Source organism: Schistocerca cancellata, chromosome 9, assembly GCF_023864275.1.
Source record: "Schistocerca cancellata isolate TAMUIC-IGC-003103 chromosome 9, iqSchCanc2.1, whole genome shotgun sequence".
NCBI classification, from domain to species: domain Eukaryota; kingdom Metazoa; phylum Arthropoda; class Insecta; order Orthoptera; family Acrididae; genus Schistocerca; species Schistocerca cancellata.
Genome location: NC_064634.1, coordinates 498063015 through 498087231, shown reverse-complemented (window position 1 = coordinate 498087231; position 24217 = coordinate 498063015). Strand labels below are relative to the sequence as shown.

Here is a 24217-nt window from a genome sequence, read left to right as displayed (position 1 = left end):
TACTATCTAGGAAAACACTGATGAAATTGCAGTAATCAGTGCAGAGAATTAAATTAAACGCCAACAATAGCCTGAATTAATTGTTTTTTTTTTTTTTTTTTTTTTTTTTTTTTTTTTTTTTTTTTTGTACATTGTGTTCCACAGCTCTGACTTTAGAAATGACGTTATATAACACTGTAGGCTGTTGTTTAAACAGCAGTTTATAATGTTATATAATGCCATTCCCCAAATAAAATAAGTATTATGTATAAAGCAACAACCACAGAGGCATAAAACAGAAATGTACCAGAAACACCCTTCATAGTAATTATAAAGCAAATTACATGTATACTACGAACAATGGAAAATCGAGGATGGAATGTAACCATATTATGAAAAGGAAAGTTGCCACTCACCATACAGTGGAGATGCTGACTTGCAGATAGGCACAACAAAAAGACTGTTCCAAATAAAGCTTTTGGCCTGTAAGGCCTTTGTCAAAATAGACGACACACACACACACACACACACACACACACACACACACACACACACACACACACAAACGCATCTCACATAGGTAGGTGTGTGTGTGTGTGTGTGTAGGCGCGCGCACGCATATTTTTGACGAAGGCCTTACAAGACGAAAGCTTTATTTGGAACAGTCTTTTTGTTGTGCCTATCTGCGACTCAGCATCTCCGCTATATGGTGAGTGGTAACTTTCCTTTTCATTACATGTATACCATCAGACAAAAATTTTACCTTTCTGAATGCTTTGTTTGTGCACTGCTTTGGGGGCACTCAAAGCTGTTGATGAATTAAGTTGTGGCATGTCATTGGTGCGTTTACTTGGTGACAGCCTATTGGAAGTGGCTGTTGGCCTCACAACATCCTGACTGGCATTTGAAACTTTACGCTGTAGCCCCAAATCGTTGAGAACACTAGTAGGAACACTGCGAGAATGTAACCATGATGGTGCTGGACCAGGTTCTGAAGCAAAGAGATTTTGTTCAAATTGTTACTGAATAATACTAAAGTATTGTTTAAAAAGAAAGTTCACTTGAGAAAATTATAATTACACGCAGATTGGCTGGGCAGTACTTTCCTTCAGGAGACAAAATTCCATAAATGTACATGTAAACAGTATTGGAATCTCACTTCCTGTTCCAACATTCATTCTCTCTGTAGTTGTGCAATGCTGAAGTATGAGAGTTAAATACAGTGGCATAAAAATTAAAGCAACAGACCACTATTTCTCAGTCCTGTATCTAGTTGATATAATCATACAAACAGTCAACACTTGTCCATACGATCGTGTACTGCACGTAAGGCAGCATTCCAGTCAACGGACAATCATGCCAACAATAAAGTCAGGGTAGCTATCAAATGGGGTAGCATTTGCTGGGTACTCCCACATCCACAATCACTGTGTACACAGTCACAGCACAGAGAAGATGCCTACAAGACTCTTTGTGCTGGAGGGCCGTAGGAAGAATGGAAACAGGACTGACTCAGACTGATGTGGCCCAACGGGTTAATTTGAATCATTCCATTGTTTCTCAGATGTGACGACAGTTCACAGAGACCAAAACTGTATCCGGAAGACCAGGGCATGGTCAATCACTTGTGACATCAGAAATAGACCGGGGAATGTCCAATCACTTGTGACATCAGAAACAGAGTACCATTTTCAGCTGTAAGTGCACGATGGTACTGCTTTAGCACTGCACGGCAACTGGCATCTGACCTTGCAGCACCCACTGGGTGTGTTGTATTGAGGCAAATCGGATACAGAAGGCTTCGGCAGAGTGGTCTTTATTGTTGGAGACCTGCATTATGCGTAACTCTGATACATCTTCACAAAAGGGAGCATCTACAATGGAGTCGTCAACAAGCCACCTGGATGTTCACACAATGAGTCAATGTTCTTTCCACAGATGAGACCCAATTTGGTCTGAAGAGTAATTCTTGGATTCCCATCTGTAGGGAGCACGGAGCATGATTTCAAAACCCAAACATTGTGGAAAGAGACTGATATCTACGAGGATCCCTTATGGTGCAGGCAGGGATTATGAAGATCACTTGAGCATCTCTTCCAGAAATTGTATGGGTGGATCGGCATGTATTGTGTTGAGATCTTGATCTTGCGGTTGTTGCGAGGTGCCGTGGGACCAGACTTCGTATTGATGGACGAAAATGCTCGACATCACAGAGCACGCGTGGTTGAGGTTTTTTTTGGAAATGGAAGATACTGCACACAGAGTGTGGTCTGCTCGCTCTACCGATTTGAATCCCACAGATCATGTCTGAGATGCATTATGGAGACAATCTGTCACATCAGCATCCACCAACCACTCTCCAAGCCTGTTGGAAGAATGGCCATTATTGCCTCAAAATGAGATTGATGACATCATTTACAGCATGTCCTACTGCTGTCAGGCCTGTACTGCTGCCAGAGGTAGTCACACCCCATACTGAGCACAATAACCAGTTATCGAAACGTGTGTGCAAATCCATTATATTGGAAAAAATGAACATTTTTATCACTGTTATGCATGTTGCAGTTGTTTACATTCTGTATTCTTTACATTGTTTGTACTTAACTATTACCCTTTTATACTGTTTTGTGGCAAAATAAGACACAATTTTGCAAAATTTTCATCTGTTGCTTTAATTTGGACACCAGTGTACAAGTTTCAGTCATTTTTACAATGCTACGATTGATTTTATTTATGGGAATCTAATGTGCCGTCAAATGTAATGTGCACATTTTGGAAAGATTTTTGATGTGCAGGAACGTGTACATTGCATATTTTCATATTACGAGAGTATAAATTCGAATTTCACTAAACACCGCATATTACTTTCTGAAGCATTAAAATTGAGATAGCGATGCACATGATCTCGCCAGCCGATGACAGTGGATATGCAGAGCATAGGACACGTGATGTAGTCAGCCAATAGCACATCAATATGAAGTAGCACAAACACACAAACATGAAAATTTAATGGTTTAACTTAATGTACACAGTGTTACTGCAGAAAAAAAGAAGCTTTCACACAAAATATTGTCTCTAAGATTAATAAGCCACAAGAAAAGTTAATATTTCACATACAATGTTGAACTTTTTTGCGCATGTTACACTTTAAGATATATCACACAAATGTGCCAGTAAAATTTTTAACAACAACATTAATCTTCTTGGCTCAAAATTCTTCTAAATGGTCTCTCAAAGAATTTATTTTTAAATGAGAGTCAAACGCTCTGTTAAGAAATTCATCGTACATTCTCGTACAGAGTTCATCTTACGTAAAAGGAAATTCACTTTGTAAGTAAAGCTTTTCGAACAACCATTCGCAATATTTTCTGGCTACCAATCAGAAATAGGTTCATTTCAGCAGTTGCCAGAGAGCACCAGATAATGGCGTCACCGCGCTTGCGCAGCTACGATCATGCTGCAAGCCCGTATGTTCATATGTGTAAAACATTAAAAGATCTAACATTATGCCATAAAAAGAACAAGACATTAGATGATACTCCAAGAACAATGGAATTTTGTGAACCATACTAAAATGCATAATTCGGCTTACAGTGCACATTCGTACACTATGTGATCAAAAGCATCCAGACACCTGGCTGAAAATAACTTACAAGTTCGTGGTGCCCTCCATCGGTAATGATGGAATTCTATATGGTGTTAATCCAACCTTAGCCTTGATAACAGCTTCCACTCTCGCAGGCATACGTTCAATCATGTGCTGGAAGGTTTCTTGGGGAATGGCAGCCCATTTTTCTCGGAGTGCTGCACTGAGGAAAGGTATCTATGTTGGTCAGTGAGGCCTGGCACGATGTCGGCATACCAAAACATCCCAATGTTGTTCTATAGGATTGAAGTCAGGAGTCTGTGCAGGCCAGTCCACTACAGGGATGTTATTGTCGTGTAACCACTCAGCCACAGGCCGTGCATTATGAACAGTTGCTCGATCATGTTGAAAGATGCAATCGCCATCCCCGAATTGCTCAAAAGTGGGAAGCAAGAAGGTGCCACCCAAAACAAGAAGGGGTGCAAGCCCCCTCCATGAAAAACACGACCACACAATAACACCACCGCCTCCAAATTTTACTGTTGGCACTACATACGCTGGCAGATCACCACATTTTGTACTGTGATCTGTCACCCCACACAACTTTTTTTCCACTGTTCAATTGTCCAATGTTTACGCTCCTTACACGGAGCAAGGCATCGTTTGGCCTTTGCCGGCATGGTATGTGGTTTATGAGCAGCCGCTCAAGCATGAAATCTAGTTTTCTCACCTCCCGCGTAAGTGTCATAGTACCTGCAGTGGATCCTGATGCAGTTTGGATTTCCTGTGTGACAGTCTGGATAGATGTCTGCCTATTACACATTACGACTGTCTTCAACTGACAGCAGTCTCTGTCAGTCAACAGACGAGGTCGGCCGGTACGCTTTTGTGCTATGTGTGTCCCTTCATGTTTCCACTTCACTATCACATCGGAAACAGTGGACCTAGGGATGTTTAGGAGTGTGGAAATCTCGCATAGACATATGACACAAGTGACACCCAATCACCTGACCACGTTCGAAGTCCGTGAGTTCCGCGGAGCACCCCATTTTGCTCTCTCACGTTGTCTAATGACTACTGATGTAGCTGATATGCAGTAGCTGGCAACACAATGCACTTAATACGAAAAATGTATGTTTTTGGGGGTGTCAGGATACTTCTGATCATGTAGTTTATGTCCAGATTCGAATGTAAACTTTTGTGGAGTACCAGTTTATCTCATGTTTGGTTCCTTATTATGGCATAATGCTGTATGTGCTAGAGCATGAAAACATGCACTTGAAATGCAGCGAACAGTTGAAACTAGCCAGTAGTGTGGAATAAACACTTCGTTTCAAATAAATTTACTACCTCTGCGGAAAAGACTAATAAAAGCCACATATCTTTAGCAAACTGACAAAAATAACTTAATTGTTCTGCAAGGCGATTAATGCTCGACTGTTAGAAAGGCCGAAATAAAATAAAATCTAAAACTAGCAACATATTTTAGCCTTCCGTAATTATGTGAATGTATTTTAATTCACTTGATAGTACCCGGTCACAAAAACACGATTTGTTTCCATTTGGCATAAGAGCAAGAAACGAAGAGGAAACAGCAAAATCACTAACTGTAAACACGGGTCACCTCCCCACTACAACTCAGACTGCTCTGTGCATCAGCTCCAGATCTACGATATTTCCGAACTGGGGCAGTACTAGACGGTGGCGTGATGGTGGGATCTAACTGGTATTGACCGTATAGGCATGGTTGAACTATAAACAACACGAGCTGTGTACTTCCTTCTTGGTGGAATGAGGAACTGATCAGCTGTCAAACCCCCTCCATCTAATAGGTGCTGCTCATACATGGTTGTTTACATCTTTGGGCGGGTTTAGTGACATCTCTGAACACTCACAGGGACTGTGTCTGTGATACAATATCCACAGTCAACGTCTATCTTCCGGAGTCTGGGAACCAGGATGATGCAAAACTTTTTTTTATGTGTGTGTATACCAGCTCTCAACTCGATAACCTCCTACTCAATTTATGTCTTCCTTACTTTAATTCACAGATACCATTCCTGTATTTTCCTGCTAGAGTTTAATAAACGTTTTGTTACCAGTAAGAAATACCAGTGAATGATTCAAGTTTGTACTCAAATCTAATGCGCCATCAAATCTTATGCACACCCCAATTTTGAGTACTTCGTATGGTAAAAAAAAGTGTTCACTAGATTTGCGTAAATACGGTAATACAACATACAATAACAAGAGTGATACAATACTTGGTGATGCAATCAGCATCATCTTTGTCAATGACTGTCTGCCAATGTTCAAACAGAAATTGTAACGTCTCCTTCGAATTGAAGAAATCTATTAGACAGTTGCTAAGAGAAGCTTCATCATGAAACACTTTTTCCTGGAAGTTGTGTGTGTGTGTGTGTGTGTGTGTGTGTGTGTGTGTGTGTGTGTGTGTGTGTGTGTGTCATTCAGCCATTACACCCATGGCAATCCTGACCATACTCGGGAGTGGTTTTTTGTGGAGAGAGAACATGAGTTTAATGAGAGTTTCCTTTTCAATAGCAACAGCGAGTCATCTCAGCTGTTCAATACAGGTGGCAGCTCTTATTGTTTCATTATTAGGTAGCAATTTGTAATTAAGGATTTTTGTCTGGTTCCACTGAAAGCATGGCACGTTATTTTTTGAATGTGTGCACCATCCTCTACAAGTGTTGTTTGATTTTCAAGCCATTCCTTCCTCTTCTTCAGTTTTACATACAGATAATCTCTCGTCGCCTCTTTAACAATGTTACTGAGGAATGGTTTGTGCCTTTCACAAGCCACGTAGTAATGGCCCGGCAAAGGACAAACATAGTTATTTGTACATTTTTTCACTGGTCCTTCTGCAAATGGTGCATAATGGCTGTGTGATTGTATTCCATAATTTGTGTCAATTCCTGTGTCATTTGGCAATGACTATTATGGATCAACTTATTCAGGCAATTTTCATCGTAAAGAGAAGGCTTCCACTATGTTCCCTTCCATACACATAGTAAATACTTCTTGTGGTTTCTGCACCAGTAGATTCTCAATTAAATTCACAGAGCAAATTGTGTCTTAAGTGTTCATTTTTGTCTACTTGACGTTCCATACCGATTAGCCTTGAAAATGATCAAAACGAGCTGTTATCAACATAAAAGTGGCTGTTCACAACAATAAAACACTAAACCGAAGAAACACAGCCGAATAATGATAAATGGAAGCTTCTCAATGCAGCGGTGCTAACCTGATGATAAATGACACGGACTTATGCACTAATACTTTTTTTAAAAATTTCTTTTAAAAGACAACATAGCAGTCAACGTTCTTCAACTGAGAGTTCCAGGCTGATACGGTTATTTAATTGAGATATATACAACTGCACAGAAAAAGACGTATCTTAGAGAGTAGAACAGGAAGAGGTCTTAATGGTACTGATTCATGCGTGTACTCTCAGCCACAAATCACAAGATATGACAAACATAAAAGATGGTGATGGTGATGATGATGATGATGGATGTTGATGTTGACAGTGTGTGTCATTATTTCAGAGAAAAAACTGTCCTTAAAGGTGACCATGACTCAAATAGATGATGGTTTTTGTTTTGGTTTGAATGATAGATTGGCCATCAATAGCCACAGTATGTGTATATTAATGACTGGGATGAAAATACTAAGAGAAAAACAAGTTTTTGAAAAAATGTTTTCATCAGTTCCTTATCACAGGCTAATGTAACACACCAAAGTCTTGATCCTGCAGAACTATTGGAATACCCAGTTTCTGAACACAGTTTTATCTGCCATTACCTACCTTACTTTAACTTTGCTGCCGGTATCACAAAATTTCATTCCTGCAGAAGAGAATGAGTTGATCACAGGTAGCCTGTCTGAAGATGGCCTCATATCCCTGTAACACATCTAGATGCAATAGCTGTCCCATACATCCTCCCGCCACCACCTACTCCAGTCTTGCCACAAATATTACCTATCCCTCCCACCACCACCTACTAGAGTCCTGTCACAACCAACCAACAAGCTGTCTGCTTGCATGAATGGCCAACTGTGGCCAAGAAACATGTGGATAACCCTGTTGCTGAGTACGCCGCCAACACGATGTCCTTCATTTCAATGACTGCTTCACAGCCTGTGTCATCTGGATCCTTCTTGCTACCACCAGCTCTTCTGAACTGCGCAGGAGTGAACTCTTCCAGCAATAAATTCTACATTCCAGTAACCATCCTGGTCTCAATCCACATTAATCATTGTCTTTACCCTATGTCATCCCTTCCCTATTTGCATTCCAGCACCACACTGCCGTCTATATCACCAATGCCGCCAGTCATCCACCCCTCCCCGCCCTCTGTCTCACCTCCTGACTGCACCTAGCTGCCCTATTCTCCACCTGCACTCTCCTTGCAGCACTTGCTGCTCGCAGTCTGGCTCCAGCTGATAGAGACTGTGGTCATGTGTGAGTCATGTTACTGTGAGCGTGTGTATACCGTCTAATTCTGAGAAAGGCCTTATCCGCTGAAAGCTACTTGTGTGACAGTCATTTTGTTGTGCCTTTCTGCAACTCAGTGTGTCCGCTATATGGTGAATAGCAACTATCGTTTTAATTACATTGTTACAAGTATCCAAATAAGATGATATCACCTATGTGATACTATCAGCAGAAGAACAGTGGTCGTCAACAGATGGGTATGTCCAGTTTTTGCACAATTAAGAAGGGCTTAATGAAATCAGTCCCTTTGTCTAAAGAGGAAGAGAGAGAAACAAAAACATTGGGAAATTGGGATGGTGTGGCATACCTTCCTGCTTGTCACTATTCACTGCAAAACTAATGGCAAGTTTTCATTAAGTGCCAAAGCTTTACATCGGGAAAGAGAAGCAAAACTTTAAATTGTAAAAGGAAAGGGTAGGTTACATCAAGCTATGCAAGGATACATCAAGAATGCTAAAGTCACACAGTCATTTTGGAGCATCACCCTGTTGGTGAGGGTTCCCAGCTCACCTGATGGCCCTGTTCTCACTAACATTTTAAAGCATTATTAGAATACCCCTGTCACGGCATAATGTATCACCAGAAAGGCAGGGTAAAAACAACACAATTGTTGAAAATAAAATCCCATAAGGATCAGTGAGAGTATACAGAGCACTGGATATGAACAAAAACACACTGTAGAGCTGGTTTACAAAACTCAGACCGTGAGGGCCTACACAAATATGGGGCAATGAGAGATGACGACCTTACTCAAAAATTGCCCCAAAGTGTCAGTCCTCAGTTCAAATACCAACTTTAGAGTGGTGCTTTTCCTTTCCTTGAACTACAATATTGTAGCACCTGTATTGTTGTAGCGCCTGTATTATTCAAAATTACAATGCAATGTTGCCAACACTGGGCAAGTGACTTTCAAGTAAAATGTCTCCCCAATACGGGAATACTCACAATGGCTGCATGAGTACAGTTTGTAGACACGTAGCTGGTGACATGGAAGTTTGGGTCTAGCCATGAGTCTTACTTGGATAGCCAATGGTAAAGTGACCACTCATAAGTGAGAAATATGGGTTCGATTCCCAATCCAGCACAAATTTTCATTGTCGTCATTCCATTATACAACCGACAGTTGACCATATTCACAACTGTGAATACATTTAATGTATTTCCTTTAACTTTGTTCACTATCACTGACCGTAGGTGTTGCGTTACACAGGCAACCTCTAAGAATCTACATGTCACTTAAAGATTGTAGCACTTCACTTCACCTGCTGAGGACTGATGAAAAGGATGAATTTCCGCTGTCTTCTTGACTGCCGCAACTGCCTCCGAGTGCTTTGTTCTTTCCATATGGCCGATGAGGACCATTTTCCATATGCTGCTTAGAGTGAAATACTTGCTGAACAGTGCGCAGTACACCTAGAACTCTAACGTAATGTCGGCCTCTATATGCTCAAAATTTCAGTCATTTAGCCATTTAGCACTGAATTTCACTTGCCTGGTTTCACCATGATCTACAACCTGAACAGTGCAAGAGCTGTCACAATACTGAGGATGGAAAGTTGTTTGTTGACAATATTCCCACAGCAAGCAAAAGCTGCTGTGCCTTTGAAGGTGAGTCCAAACATGGGCAAATGGACAGATAGTGATCCTGTCAAACACTCCAAGTGTTGCAGAAAGCCTTGTGAGGTACAAGGGCTGTGGTTCAAATTACACCCCCTTCCACATTAGCTAGCCACACACGAGTGGATTTTCCCAATGGGCTGCGCATATTTCTGGCTGATTCTTGGGAATCTGCAGTCCCAGCCTGAGCTTTGTGGCAGTCCAACCTTGAGACTGTCCACGCAGTTTTTGCGACTGGTTATCTGGCCTGACAGCCAACTAAACACATGTGCAGACCTTGCAACAGGCCACAGCCAGTCAGGAAGTACGCTGAGCTGCTCTCTGTGAACACATTGGTTTCCGTCACTCTCGCAGCACTGCACTCGTGCCAAGTACCCCACAAACTTTTTCACACAATTTTAAAGATACTATTTGGTGAAAAACATTTTTTTCAATAATTATAGCTTTATATGTTAACTTCATGATGAAGTGCCTATCATTCCATTAATGGTGCAGTGTGAAATTCAAATTTGTTGTAATAAAACGTAGGGGTTGCTATGAATTTGCATTTGGTGCATATTAGACCATGTACTGCTGCTCATGAAATTTGGGGGAGGGGACCAAACAGCAAGGTCATTGGTCCCATCGGATTAAAGAAGGAAGTTTGCCGTAGCCTTTCAAAGGAACCATCCCGACATTTGCCTGAAGCGATTTAGGAAAATCGCAGAAAACCTACATCAGGATGGCGGGATTGGGTTTAAACCGTCATCCTCCCAGATGCGAGTTCAGTGTCCTAACAACCAAGTCACTTTGCTCAGTAAAATGGGTTGCAATATAGTGTGTTCATTTCTGCAAGTGCGTGAACTAGAGTGGAGTATCCGCAACATCCCTTAGGATCATAAATAGTTTGAGGTATCGAAACAAGATTTTGGCACATGATAGCATGAAAAGAGGAGAATATTTGTTATATGATCAACATGCAGAACTTTCTTATGTACTCTGATATTTGAGTAACTGTAGACTTTTGCAATGGAATAGATGTAATTTCTTAAGTCTTTGGATAGCTGATGAAACAAGAATTAGTGTGGCTTTGCCACAAGATAAGAGAAGAAATTACACATTTGTACCAATATCAAAAATGTGAAACTTCCTGCAGATTAAAACTGTGTGCCGAACCGAGACACCTGCAGGAGAGCTTCTGTAAAGTTTGGAAAGTAGGAGACGAGGTACTCAGTTTCTCATTTAATAATGCACTGTTTCAGGATTCTGTCACAATTGGAACAGCATTAGAATGTAAGTGATGTGACATTATGTAAACTCAATTTTGTTTTGCCAGAAGAAGCAAATTTTAACATGGCAATGAGAGAAATGTAGGTGATACTCTAAATTTGCCACTGATGAACGAGTGGTTGTCAGGTGACAGCAACTTTTAGTTGCTACAAGTATAATGATGGTGCTGGACCAATGACCACTTTGACAAACTTATACTATCATATCATGAAATTGACACAAACATTACACAAGTGAGTAAAGGTCGGACATAACAGATTGCTCGTTTGCTTTGTTTTAGGGTGCAAAAACAACTAGAGTCATACATGCCCATGTCAAAACTGTAAAACACGAAGATAAAGAGGAGTTAAAGATGACTACACGTTAATCTCAACTGACAGAAGACAAGATAGGTAAAAAAAAAAAAAAAAAAGGGACATGGAGAAAGGTCAATAAAATACGCCACAGATAAACTGAGGTTCAGAACTAAAAATTAAATGGCCTTCGCCATATTACTACAATGGATAAAAAGTACAATGAGGTCGACAGCCCACGCATCATTCACTAAAACGACCCATAACTCAGATGGCAAACACAAATGAGAATGTAAGTGGTTAAAAAAAGGATATTCCGTCAGGAAATAGCAGACTGTCAAAGGTTGAGTGCAATGAGTACAAGGTGATAGGGGAGCACCACTTAACAAATGGTGATGGGTAAAAAGACAGTGCCCAATGTGCAACCTAGCTAAAATAATCCCCTCACAGCGAGAGGGCCAAGAGAAGGTCATCTAAACTGCTGGGAGGGACTTCACTTCACGGAGCTTATTCCCATGAAGGGAGGACCAGTGGTGATGCCAAAGTGACACTACCGGTTGACAGATGGCAACACAAACATCATCAGAGGCATTGGAAGAACTAGGGGACCGAGGTATGAGGACTGCAGCCTTGGCAGGAGCGTTAGCAGCCTCATTTCCAGTCAGACCGACGTGACCAGGAACCCACATAAACATGACAGTGGCTCCATAAAGAGTGAGCAAGTGACAGCTTCCCTGGACCCATTGCACTAAGGGATGGGCGCTGCACAGCACACAGAGGCTCTGAAGGGCACAGAGTGTCAGAGCAGATGACACAACTGAAAAGCCTGTGTCGCTGGATATACTGTGCGGCCTGATACAGGATGAAGAGCTCTGCTGTAAATACTGAGCAGTGTTCCGGAAGCCAAAACCAAAAAACATCGGTGGCAATAACGAAGGCACACCCGACACCACGGTCAGTGCGAGAGCCACCACTGTACACAAAGATATTATCGCAAAGTTCTGTTCTAAGCTCGCAAAACTTAAGGCGATAGAGTGAGGCTGGAGTAGTGTCCTAAGGAAGCGAATAAAGGCTAAGATGAACATGGGCCGCTGCACGAAGCCATGGTGGTGAAGGGTTTACACCCACCGGGAACGTTGCAGGTAGTGTGAAGTTAAACTGAAAGAGCAAGAGCCAAAAGCGAACTCCAGGAAGTAACAGAAGAGGGACATGCCACATACTGGCAATCAAAGGAGGCAGCATAGGATGGGTGGCCATGCATGGCAGACAAACAGCATGCATACCTGCTGAGGAGAAAGTCATGGTGTTAGGACAGTGGGAGTTTGGCAGCGTCTTCATACAGACTCTCAACCGGGCTAGTGTAAAAGGTGCCAGTGGCAAAATGGATGCCACGATGGTGAATAGTACTGAGACGGTGTAAGAGTGATGGATGTACAAATGTATTAATGAAATATTGTCCTTACAACCACAGAATGTTCCATTCCTTGCACTTCCTCTTTACCACGCCATGTCCAGGTACCTTGGTGGACTGAGGCATGCCGCAATGGAATTCGCGCACAGAGACATGATCTCAGCGTTTTTAACCATCATCCTACCAAGGCAAACTGCATTCATTATAAACAGTTGTGTGCACAGTGTCATCACATTCTTCTGGATAGCAAAAAAGCTAGCTGGACTTGATTCACTAGTTCTTTTAACAGTTCCACTCCCTCTTCCATCGTGGGGACAACCTCCGATGGTTCTCTGGGACCAAAATCCATTCCCCAATTTCCGGCCTGATAGTAGCAGACGATGTCATCTTGGACACTATTGCTATCTCCAACACTGGGTCATCATTTTGTGGAGATTTTGAGCTCCTCCCACCATCACCTTGCCTTCCTCCAGTGGAAACGAGCTGAGGCAGCTTGGGCGTCACCCTTTTCTTCTCAGAATCGTGAGTGCTACAATGCCACCTTTACTATGAGGGAGCTAGATCATGGCGTCACTTCATCCCGATCCTCTGCCCCAGGACTAGACAATTTTCACATTCAGATGTTGCAGCACCTTTCTCTTGTGGGCAAGCACTTTCTGCTTCATACGTACAACCGCATCTGGGCAGAGGGCACATTTCGCAGACGCCAGCATGCCACTGTTGTACCCATACCTAAGCCTAGTAAGGACAAACACCTTCCTTCTAGATACAGCCCCATTTCTCTCACCAGCTGTGTTTGCAACATGATGGAACATATGATTCATGCCCACCTGGTATGGTGGCTAGAGTCTTGCAATTTACTAACCACTGAACAGTGTGGATTTTGAGTGAGCCATTCTGTAGTTTACCATCTCGTCACTTTGTCCACCCACGTCATTAATGGTTTTCTGCAGAACTCCGAGGCAGTGGCCATGTTTTCTTTTTTTTTATTTGGAGAAAGCCTACAACACATGCTGGAGGTCTGATATCCTCCGTACTCTCTACATGTGCAACGGCTTGAAGGTGGGTAGTCAAGGAGATGGGTTGACTATGAATGTCATCCCGTGTGAGCAGCACGACTCCCCCATGAGACAGAATGACGTCCTTAGGGCGAAGGTCAAAATGGTTAGGGAAGAAATGCAAGAGCTCAAAGCAGTCGAGAAGGTGCATTTTTGTTTCCTGGAGGCGGAGAACAAGAAATCCAAGAACAAACAGATGCTGCAATTCTAAGAGAAGCTCTAAATAGGAGAGTCATGACAAGGAAAAAATGAAGGGACGTCACCTCGGCAGCTGCCAAGGGCCAACCTTCAAGGACTCACTGCTACAGGGCACAGAGGCAGGAGAATCCTGCTCCATGAGGTCTACAGAAGTGTTGGCATTGTCCTTCTGTTGGCCTGCGGAGTCTAGGGCAGAAAACTGGTTGGTGGTGCACACCAGCAACACGGAGGTCAGCCAGGTGAGGGTATCGTGTGGCAACACCATTTGCCCTCGTTTGACACCTTGGAGCCTTTGCGGTTGGCACAGGAAGACTCAGATGCTGGTTGGCTTGAGGTACGTAGGAAATCTTCACAGGAGTATTCCTTCTGTCCTTACTGGCCTGCTGGTTGTGTACCTGGTAACTTCACCCCCCTGAGGCGAAAGTTTGATGGCATGTTGCACAGGTGGAGGAGGAGACGGGGACGCTACCATGACGGTGGGCAACTTCACAACAGCACTGCTAAATTTGAGGTCACATGTCTCCATGCCCATGTCCTTGACGGAGCGAGATGTAGCTGAAACAGTACTGTAGGTACCAGATGGTAGAACGCAGGGTTTCTGACTAGTCAACAACTTGCGAACGACCAGGTGAAGCACTTTCTCCTTAACCCGGATCTCCTGGACATCCCGCTCATTGAGATAAACAGGACAACTGTGGGAGGAGGCATCATGGTTGCCATCGCAGTTGATGCAGCGGGGAGAAGGAGGCGGACAATCACCCTTGTGAGCATCCCTACCACAGGTTACACACTTGGCTGGGTGTCAACAGGACTATCGAATGTGGTTGTAATGACGACACTGGTAGCAGCGCTTTTCAGGTTCAAAATACACAGTCTGATTATGATAACTTTATAACTTGCTTTGATCTTTGACAGAGGAACCTCTCTATCAAAAGTGAAAAAGAGTGTGTGTGGACACTAAGGAGGCACCTACGTTTCTCATCACCCGATAGACTGCTATGACACCCTGATCAGAGAGGTACATTTTGATTTCTGCCTCGGTCAGAGAATCGAGCAGCCTTGTGTAAATAACACCAGCAGAAGAATTCAGTGTTCAATGGGCCTCGACATGAACAGGATAGCCATGGAGGAGCAAAGCTGCAAGCAGTTGTGCCTGATAATCTGAAGTAATCTTTAAAAGAAAGTGCCATTCCATAAACAAGAGCAGGAGTTGACAGGGCCAGCAACTGCATCAACACCTTTCTGAATAATAAATGTATTTACCATAGCGAAGGACTGACCGCATTCAGTACATGAAACCATAAGGAACCTTGGTGTAGCTGGAAGGGTCTTTGAATCGTTAGCCTCACTCTGTTTAAGTTTTATAGCTGGTGACTGTGAAGATGATTGGCTCATTGCTAGAAAATCCCCTGCGTCTCCGATGGAGCGCTCCTTCCAACTGGGAGCCCCCTCCACAAGGGGGCGCACCCACCTTAGGTGATTATTCACATCTCACGTCACACCTCTCAAACACTTGACAGAGGGACCAGTCAGTAATTTCGGAAGGTAGCAGCTGAGGCAATCACCCCTCCCTGGGCCTGCCCTATACCAGGGGATACATGCGAACCCTATCTATTGACCCGGGGCTGGGAATTATGTGTTACCCAGTCACGCGTTACATGTCAGATACGTGGGCCAGCCTTCAGGAGCGCACAGGGAAGAAGAGGAGCAGGAGGAGGAGGAGGAGGAGGAGGAGGAGCAGGAGGAAGAAGAAAAAGAAGAAGAAGAAAAAGAAGAAGAAGAAGAAGAAGAGGAGGAGGAGGAGGAGAAATGAGAGGAGAAGGTGGGGTGAAAAAAGGGAACGAAAAACATTTGAGAGTATTCTGATATTGACTACCAAAAATGCATAATACATTTCCAAAAACAGCCCAGACATATTCCTCAAGGGAGGCGAAAAAGATCAGCAAGAGGACAGATATGCAGCACGGAAAGGAAAAGAAGCTGCAAAGGCTGGAGGCCCGTGGTAGCCAAGTATGAATACTCCGAAGAGCAGCAAGCCTCCTGGGGGGACATAACAGATTGTAAGTAACATCAACAGCTTTAGCAACAAATTGTTATAAGATGCAGAAAGCAAGCCATATTGTATGTGTGTTTCATTACAAACCAATGATGATATTTTATTTCAATAAAACAAAATGCATTTGGTGTGACTATGGCCTCCCGTCGGGTGTGACAAAAATACACGTTGCAAAAAGAAAGGCGATTTTGGTGACAAAAAATATGTATTACCTTGCAGCTGCAAAGAGGGATTTAAAACACCTTTGACGATTTCAGAAATGAGCTTAGGAAGATGTAGGCCTCATGAAATAAGTGTAAAATGGGGGTATGAGTTGTATAAAGGTCAAATTCTTCTACAATATGTTCCTTTTGCAGTGCACATCTTTCTGAAGAGTTTGGTATATAAAACATATATGTTTGAGGAAATGTAAGATATGTTATTTGATGTTAAGTGTGACAAAGTGCAGTGCCGTGTATCTTCACACAGCATTCTTCTATCGCACATCACTGTAATCTGCTCTGTCGAATTCAAAAGTGTGTATTTTGTAATGGAAGCCATCAATCCTATACTCAGGATAGTGGAAATTAAAATGTCCGTTGAGGCCTCTCCTACTCCCAGTTGGCTGGTTTGACATCCTAATCCTAACAACCTCAAAATAAAGGAGAAGAAGAAACTGGGTGGGATTATTTGTGGCCAGGAGAACAAGAACTCTTCAAAAAATTTGCACTCTTTAATGCCTATTAGCTAAAAGTTTTCTATTTTATGTGACATAAAATTAAACACAGGAAACATAAAACTAGTAACAACAAGAGACAAGCAATACAGTACACATTTCTTCAGTCCTTAGGTCCCAGCATTTTTTCCTTTCTAATCTTGCTAAAGCTTTACGTGGCATGCTTTCCTTTCTGTGAAAGGATCTATTACCACTCTAAAAGTTCGTCAAATATTTTGCTACATGAAAAATCAAAATGTTGTCATATGATACTGAGAAAGATATTAATACAGATAGTACCCAAAACTAGTGTGGTTTATTAATTTGATTATGTCTATTTTGTCACTGTCTGCTAGATAAAACAAAATAGGCCTTTCCAATATTGCAGCAATCATAACACACGCCAAATAAGTGAGACTGTTTAGGCACAAACGGTCTTTTTATCTGCCACAGTTACACAAATAACATGACAGCATCTAATTCATGAAGTACCAATATCAAAAGCCTATTACACCTATTACAAGTAAAAAGTTTTATTTTAGGACATAGTTCCATATTTCAGTTACATGCTCCACTTTTGCAAGCATGAGATCGAAAAGTAGTAGTAGTAGTAGTAGTAGTAGTAGTAGTAGTAGTAGTAGTAGTTGTTGTTGTTGTTGTTGTGGTCTTCAGTCCTGAGACTGGTTTGATGCAGCTCTCCATGCTATTCTATCCTGTGCAAGATTCTTCATTTCCCAGTACCTACTGCAACCTACATCCTTCTGAATCTGCTTAGTGTATTCATCTCTTGGTCTTCCCCTACGAGTTTTACCCTCCACGCTGCCCTCCAATACTAAATTGGTGATCCCTTGATGCCTCAGAACATGTCCTACCAACCGATCCCTTCTTCTGGTCAAGTTGTGCCACAAACTTCTCTTCTCCCCAATTCTATTCAATACCTCCTCATTAGTTATGTGATCTACCCATCTAATCTTCATAATTCTTCTGTAGCACCACATTTTGAAAGCTTCTATTCTCTTCTTGTCCAAACTATTTACCGTCCATGTTTCACTTCCACGCATGGCTACACTCCATACAAATACTTTCAGAAACAACTTCCTGACACTTAAATCTATACTCGATGTTAGCAAATTTCTCTTCTTCAGAAACGCTTTCCTTGCCATTGCCAGTCTACATTTTATATCCTCTCTACTTCGACCATCATCAGTTATTTTGCTCCCCAAATAGCAAAACTCCTTTACTACTTTAAGTGTCTCATTTCCTAATCTAATACCCTCAACATCACCCGACTTAATTCGACTACATTCCATTATCCTCGTTTTGCTTTTGTTGATGTTCATCTTATATCCTCCCGTCAAGACACCATCCATTCCGTTCAACCGCTCTTCCAAGTCCTTTGCTGTCTCTGATAGAATTACAATGTCATCGGCGAACCTCAAAGTTTTTATTTCTTCTCCATGGATTTTAATACCTACTACGAATTTTTCTTTTGTTTCCTTTACTGCTTGCTCAATATACAGATTGAATAACATCGGGGAGAGGCTACAACCCTGTCTTACTCCCTTCCCAACCACTGCTTCCCTTTCATGTCCCTCGACTCTTATAACTGCCATCTGGTTTCTGTACAAATTGTAAATAGCCTTTCGCTCCCTGTATTTTACCCCTGCCACCTTTAGAATTTGAAAGAGAGTATTCCAGTCAACATTGTCAAAAGCTTTCTCTAAGTCTACAAATGCTAGAAACGTAGGTTTGCTTTCCTTAATCTTTCTTCTAAGATAAGTCGTAAGGTCAGTATTGCCTCACGTGTTCCAACATTTCTACGGAATCCAAACTGATCATCCCCGAGGTCAGCTTCTACTAGTTTTTCCATTCGTCTGTAAAGAATTCGTGTTAGTATTTTGAAGCTGTGGCTTATTAAACTGATTGTTCGGTAATTTTCACATCTGTCAACACCTGCTTTCTTTGGGATTGGAATTATTATATTCTTCTTGAAGTCTGAGGGTATTTCACCTGTCTCATACATCTTGCTCACCAGATGGTAGAGTTTTGTCAGGACTGGCTCTCCCAAGGCCGTCAGTAGTTCCAATGGAATGTTGTCTACTCCGGGGGCCTTGTTTCGACTCAGGTCTTTCAGTGCTCTGTCAAACTCTTCACGCAGTATCGTATCTCCCATTTCACCTTCATCTACATCCTCTTCCATTTCCATAATATTGTCCTCAAGTAGTAGTATGAAATATTTGTATATATCTGGAATCGTCATATTCTTCCACATAATTTGTGTGATGTCCCTGTTTCTTCTCCTTTCTCATTCTAACAACCAATCTTGTCATAACTAATTCTCTAACTATTCCTGCCATTGTCAAAACTTACTTTCCAGTTAATTTCACTAACCCTGCCAGAATCAACGGTTCAGTTATCCTGCATTTATTCTCCATTTAGACGTTACTATGAGTTCGTACAACTCGTTTTCCACACTGTTCCAAGAATAGAACTTAAGTGGCTGCTAACCTGGGACTTTAGAACTGGGCCTTAGTAGTGTAGCATTCTGGCAAAAATTTTCTGTGATTCCTGGTAGTCTGAATTTATGGATTTCATTCGCACACCCAATCAACCATATAAACTAACAGTGATTGGCATTCACCGTTCGAGTTTATTCGGCTCAGCTCATAAAGCCCTGTCCCGATTCGTCTGCAGGAAGTTTTTTATTTCTTGATGCGACGATGGGGATTCCCCAGGCAGAGACATCATGTACACCTTGCAGACGTGCAAAAATTAACCTATGGTTAGTTCAGAATGCATTCAAAAATTTTCAAAAATCAACAGGGATGTGTTTCAAGATCATATGAATAATTGATAGATGTAAGTGTGCTGGATGCTGGGCACTTTGTGAAACAAGATTTTTTTCTTCAAGAATAGGAACTGGGTGCCCACTGAAATTGCCGCCTAAGCAGACAACTGAGTTTGTTGCCCCCGCCTCCCCAGTTCCAGGCTTAGTGAACATCACTGATGAGCAATCGGCCGAGAGTCATAACCTCCTGATACTTCTGCACATCTGTCGACCTGCCTTTGCAGCTGCTCTGGACTCTAGTAAATACTTTTCCTATGCATAAGAGAAGTCAAAGAGTCACATGTCAGAACCAACTAAAATGATTCGGTTAACAGAAAAAGGTGCTGCCACCTTGGCACCTTTGCCACTTTGGCAAATTAACCACCTATAATTGTAAGTAAGGGATGTATTTTACTTGTGTAGCACATACACTACTGCCAAAACACTATTGCACCAAAAGAAAATCTTTTCGATATTGGTGGTGGTGGTGGTGGTGGTGGTGGTGGTGGTGGTGGGGTGGGTGGAGGAAGGGGGGGGGGGGGATCTGGCTGGACAAAGGCAACTAGGTCATCAACTCTGAAGACACCTACATAGATAGTTTCCAAGTGTAACTGTACACCTATGTAGATAGTTTCCAAGTGTAACTGTTTGTGGCCTGCAAAAAAGGCAGCTGTGGGAACATTGTAGCTCGTGTGTGTGTGTGTGTGTGTGTGTGTGTGTGTGTGTGTGTGTGTGTGTGTGTGTGGAGGGGAGGGGGGAAACTGATGCTTGAAAATGTGAAGTTTAGCTTTTATACCTATGGAAGTGATTGCGAGACAAATCTGAAACTTCACACATACCTTATCACCACAAAGTCCTAGAATGTGAAATTTCATTATCTTTCTCCTCTTAGAAAACAAAATTTCATTCTCCTACTGCTTTCCAATAGTTTACAAACTGAGGGCAAAGATGGCAATTTATTTTAAATGCTTAAAATGGTTATTTCTGGTCTACTTTTACAAAAAACTGTGTTTGGTTTCACAATGCAAGCATATAAGGCCCTCAGAAATGATGACACTATGGAGGAGCATCAAAAATGGGTCTATATTCTGCTGGTGCTTGAATCAGACATATTTTTATTACGTATTATGCATTTGGTACTGTCTGGGAAGACAATATCAGAAGTTTTGATAACTTGGAAATGAGATATAGTCCAACTAACTTAAAAAACTTAAAAAGGGTGGGGGAGGGGGGAGGAAGGGTGTATTTTTGCCACAACTCACTGTGACATATTTCAGTCTGTGTTTCTGCTACAACTAAGGAATCAAACTGATTATAAACTTCACAATTTAAATGTCCATAATCAAGATATTTGAGATCATGGCAGTGAAATTGTTGCATAACAGCTGCAGCATACATCATATAAACAGCCTTCAGGTTTTACACAACCATCACAGTATGAAAATTTTGGACAAGTTCAAACCAGTCTTCATGACATATTTCGGAATGGATTCATGTTTTGGACAATTATTAGTAGGTATTTTTATTGTGGAATGCCATTGATGTGTTAGATTAATTCCCATTTAAGGTACAGCATATGACCTATAGCTGTGTAACAGCAGCCACAGTTAGTTAAGGTACAGCATATTTAGCATAGTCTGCACTTTATGTGGAACTTTAGTGTACTGATGAAGAATTGTACAAATGTGTTGCTATGGTCCACTGCTGATTCCTTTTAAAGTGAGAAAACCAGCATCCTTATCATAGGTGCCATGTCCGATAGCTGTGTAACAGCAGCCACAGGTAGATTTCTGTACCACAGGTTCCCAAATCTGATAAGCGCTTCTTTACTCACGATCCCAAGCCTGATGATATATTTCTATATGTGTCAGAGGCCGAAGCTCGAAAGGTCTCTTTTAGGACTCTTAAGCTTATGTTTATGTCACGCTACTTGAACTTTTTTACAGGTTTAATTAATCTGCTGTAGCATGTCACAAGGAAAACCATACTGCTGGCCAGATGATGTCACTGATGGGAGTGTTTGAGAAGAACTTTTAATAAAACAAACCATAAAATTACACTTTTTACATGTGATTATCTCAAATTATTAGGAAAAAAGAGAGAGAGAGAGAGAGAGAGAGAGAGAGAGAGAGAGAGAGAGAGAGACCTATTCTTTTCCTTATTCTATTTCATATTTTTATAAATGCATTTTGAAGAGCTGAATGCTGTAGAGATGTCTAAAAAAAAATAAAAAGACTAATTATTTGCAGTTTTTTATGACTACAATTCATTTCCTGGCCATCAGGACCTCTGATATTACTTTCCATAGAGGAAACTAAAAAATATTGTGGAACATAATAAAAGCTGTCAGATTTAATTTGAGTACCGGCAGAATATGGACCCCATTTTCAATGCACTCCCACAGTGGCATCATTTTTTAGGGCCTTACATGCTTGCATTTCAAAACCACATACAGTTTCTTTTAGGTAGTTTAGAACATGGTCTTTTCAATGAAAAGAGTTTATATGAGTTTACAGAAGACTCTTGTTTGTAAAAGTAGTCCAAAAATAACAATGTTTGGTATTCTTAGAAAAATTGCCATCTTTGCCCTCAACCTGTAAACTACTGAACAGTGGTAGGAGAATGAAATTTTATTTGTATTGGTAGCCTGTTGCGTATAAAGTTTCATGTTTAGTCTGCACTTATTTTTGGAGATACAGAAAGCTAAACTTCACATTTGTTTTGAGTGTCTATTTTTTTGGTCAATGCTGCTTGAAATTATCCACTGAAAATTGCTCATGAAATTATTTTTTTTGCTCAAGAGAGTTTGAGAGTCGTATGAGATGACCTAGTTCTGTTTCTTTCACAAAAATACTACTGGAGATATTACGTCTCAAAGTCATCGAAAATTCACAGATGCACTGCTGATAGCTGTGCTATGGAGTCAGAACAATGGATATATCTCTGAAGTACTGAACTGGTGATCGTGAAACTTAACAGAACATTTTGAAACCAATATTTGGATGTTGGTGTTCTATTTATACAAAGCATCAAATCTTAACTTTCCGAGAGCCCCACCTGCCTTTGTGACCCACAGTGCTGCCTGCAGCCCCCTGTGGATCCCTCCTATAGGGGCCGATTACAGCAAACAAAGAGGCATTTAATAATAACAATTTGTAGAAGATAGGTTTGGATGTAGAACCACAGTTCTACTGTTGAATATGACATGTTGGGGGCAGCTCGTGTGCAAATCAATTGCAACTTTGCCAACAACTGTGCTGGCATAAGCATTATTTTGTTCTTTTATTATGGCGCTCATTACAACACAGCCTGAGTAAAAAGGACTCGAAGTCATGCAAAGAAAGGCTTCTCACTGGCAGTAACAAAACACTTAAGGTGAAAAACTGAAGAGCCCTCTGACAGTCAAGCTCTTTCATTGTTTCATACACTAAAGCAAATTCCAAAACAAAGTTTCCGGTGCTAATTTTAGCAGCCTCTTCATGTTCCAACCATAGCTGTTTCTGCACGGCTTTTTAATTTTCAACTACAGTTTTTATTGTGATAAAAACAGTACAGAAACAATCTTCAGATATCACTCAAACAATGGCAAAAATACACATATGGTGGTGGTGATAGTAACTTATGTACTACAGAACAGCCCCCCAACCCAAACATTTAAGAAGAAATACAATAGAATTTTTACCATCTTCCAGTTTCAAGAATCCATGATTTGTGTCTCTGTGCAGTTGCTGATACTTTAGCATTACATACTCTCCACAGTCTTCGCATTTTTCTGTTCGGCTACCACAGTAATTCTCATGTTCCGCAAGGTCTGCAGCTTTTGTCTCTATATGACAATAGCTGCAGCATATCTCACGCCTTGAGCATGAAGAATTCTGAAACGACATAATGATTTGAAATTAGATAACTACAAAACGAGAAAACAAACAAGACATTATAAATAGGTAGCAGGAAGAAATTGAAGAACGAGCAACAAAATAGTAGTTCAACAGAACTGAATTCTTTCTAATAAAGCTTCTAGGCTGTTCTGGTAAATCCTCTCTCTGGCCCAATACTATTAATGACATAAATGTATTAATCACTGATCCAAGACTAAAATCTTCATGTCTTCAATTATGCTTAAACTGTAAGGTCGATTCATAAACACTGCACACTTTTTCCTTTACATATATAATGAATGATTATACAATATTTATTTTGATCACTCAATATATAGCCTTTCTGCCTTTCGGCTGACAGTTAAGGTACCAGAGACCCAACTAGAATACATTTCAAGCACACTTACTGCCAAGCGGCACATTATTTATGAAATAAATGATTGTCAAATTTCCTGATAGTTTATCTTAAGCATCAGTAGGATTGATTGATTTTCTCAACCTACTTGACAAGTTTAAACCATGGTATCCAAATAAAACAGATAATAATTTACTTATAGCACTAGTTTTTACTGTTCCACATACAAATTAAGCAATATGTTTTCCATACACCACATTAACTATGGATGAAAACGGCACCTTCATGTAATTTCTCTATTGCTAATAATTATTATCTACAGCAATCAAATGTGGTTTCAATTTTTAAAAAGATTTTATCTGGAAACTGCTTATATTAACGGCAGAATCTGAAAATTAGGTTTGGTATGGTAGTGTACTATGGGTAGGCTTGTCCGAGACCCAACTACCCCACCTGAGAGCTTATGACGTGGGAATT

At 41.2% G+C, this 24217-nt stretch overlaps 1 protein-coding gene across 4 annotated transcripts in view; it reads right to left on the bottom strand.

Moving 5' to 3' along the window:
* Positions 1-24217, bottom strand: part of LOC126100753 (TRAF-type zinc finger domain-containing protein 1-like) — a 68704-nt gene that overhangs the window by 33129 nt on the left and 11358 nt on the right. For all 4 annotated transcript variants that reach the window (XM_049911374.1, XM_049911375.1, XM_049911377.1 and 1 more), the window contains 2 exons: positions 23190-23382; positions 743-970 (listed from right to left, as the gene is read on the bottom strand). In XM_049911374.1, coding sequence (XP_049767331.1) covers positions 743-970; positions 23190-23382 — 421 coding nt within the window. The remainder of the gene's footprint in view (positions 1-742; positions 971-23189; positions 23383-24217) is intronic.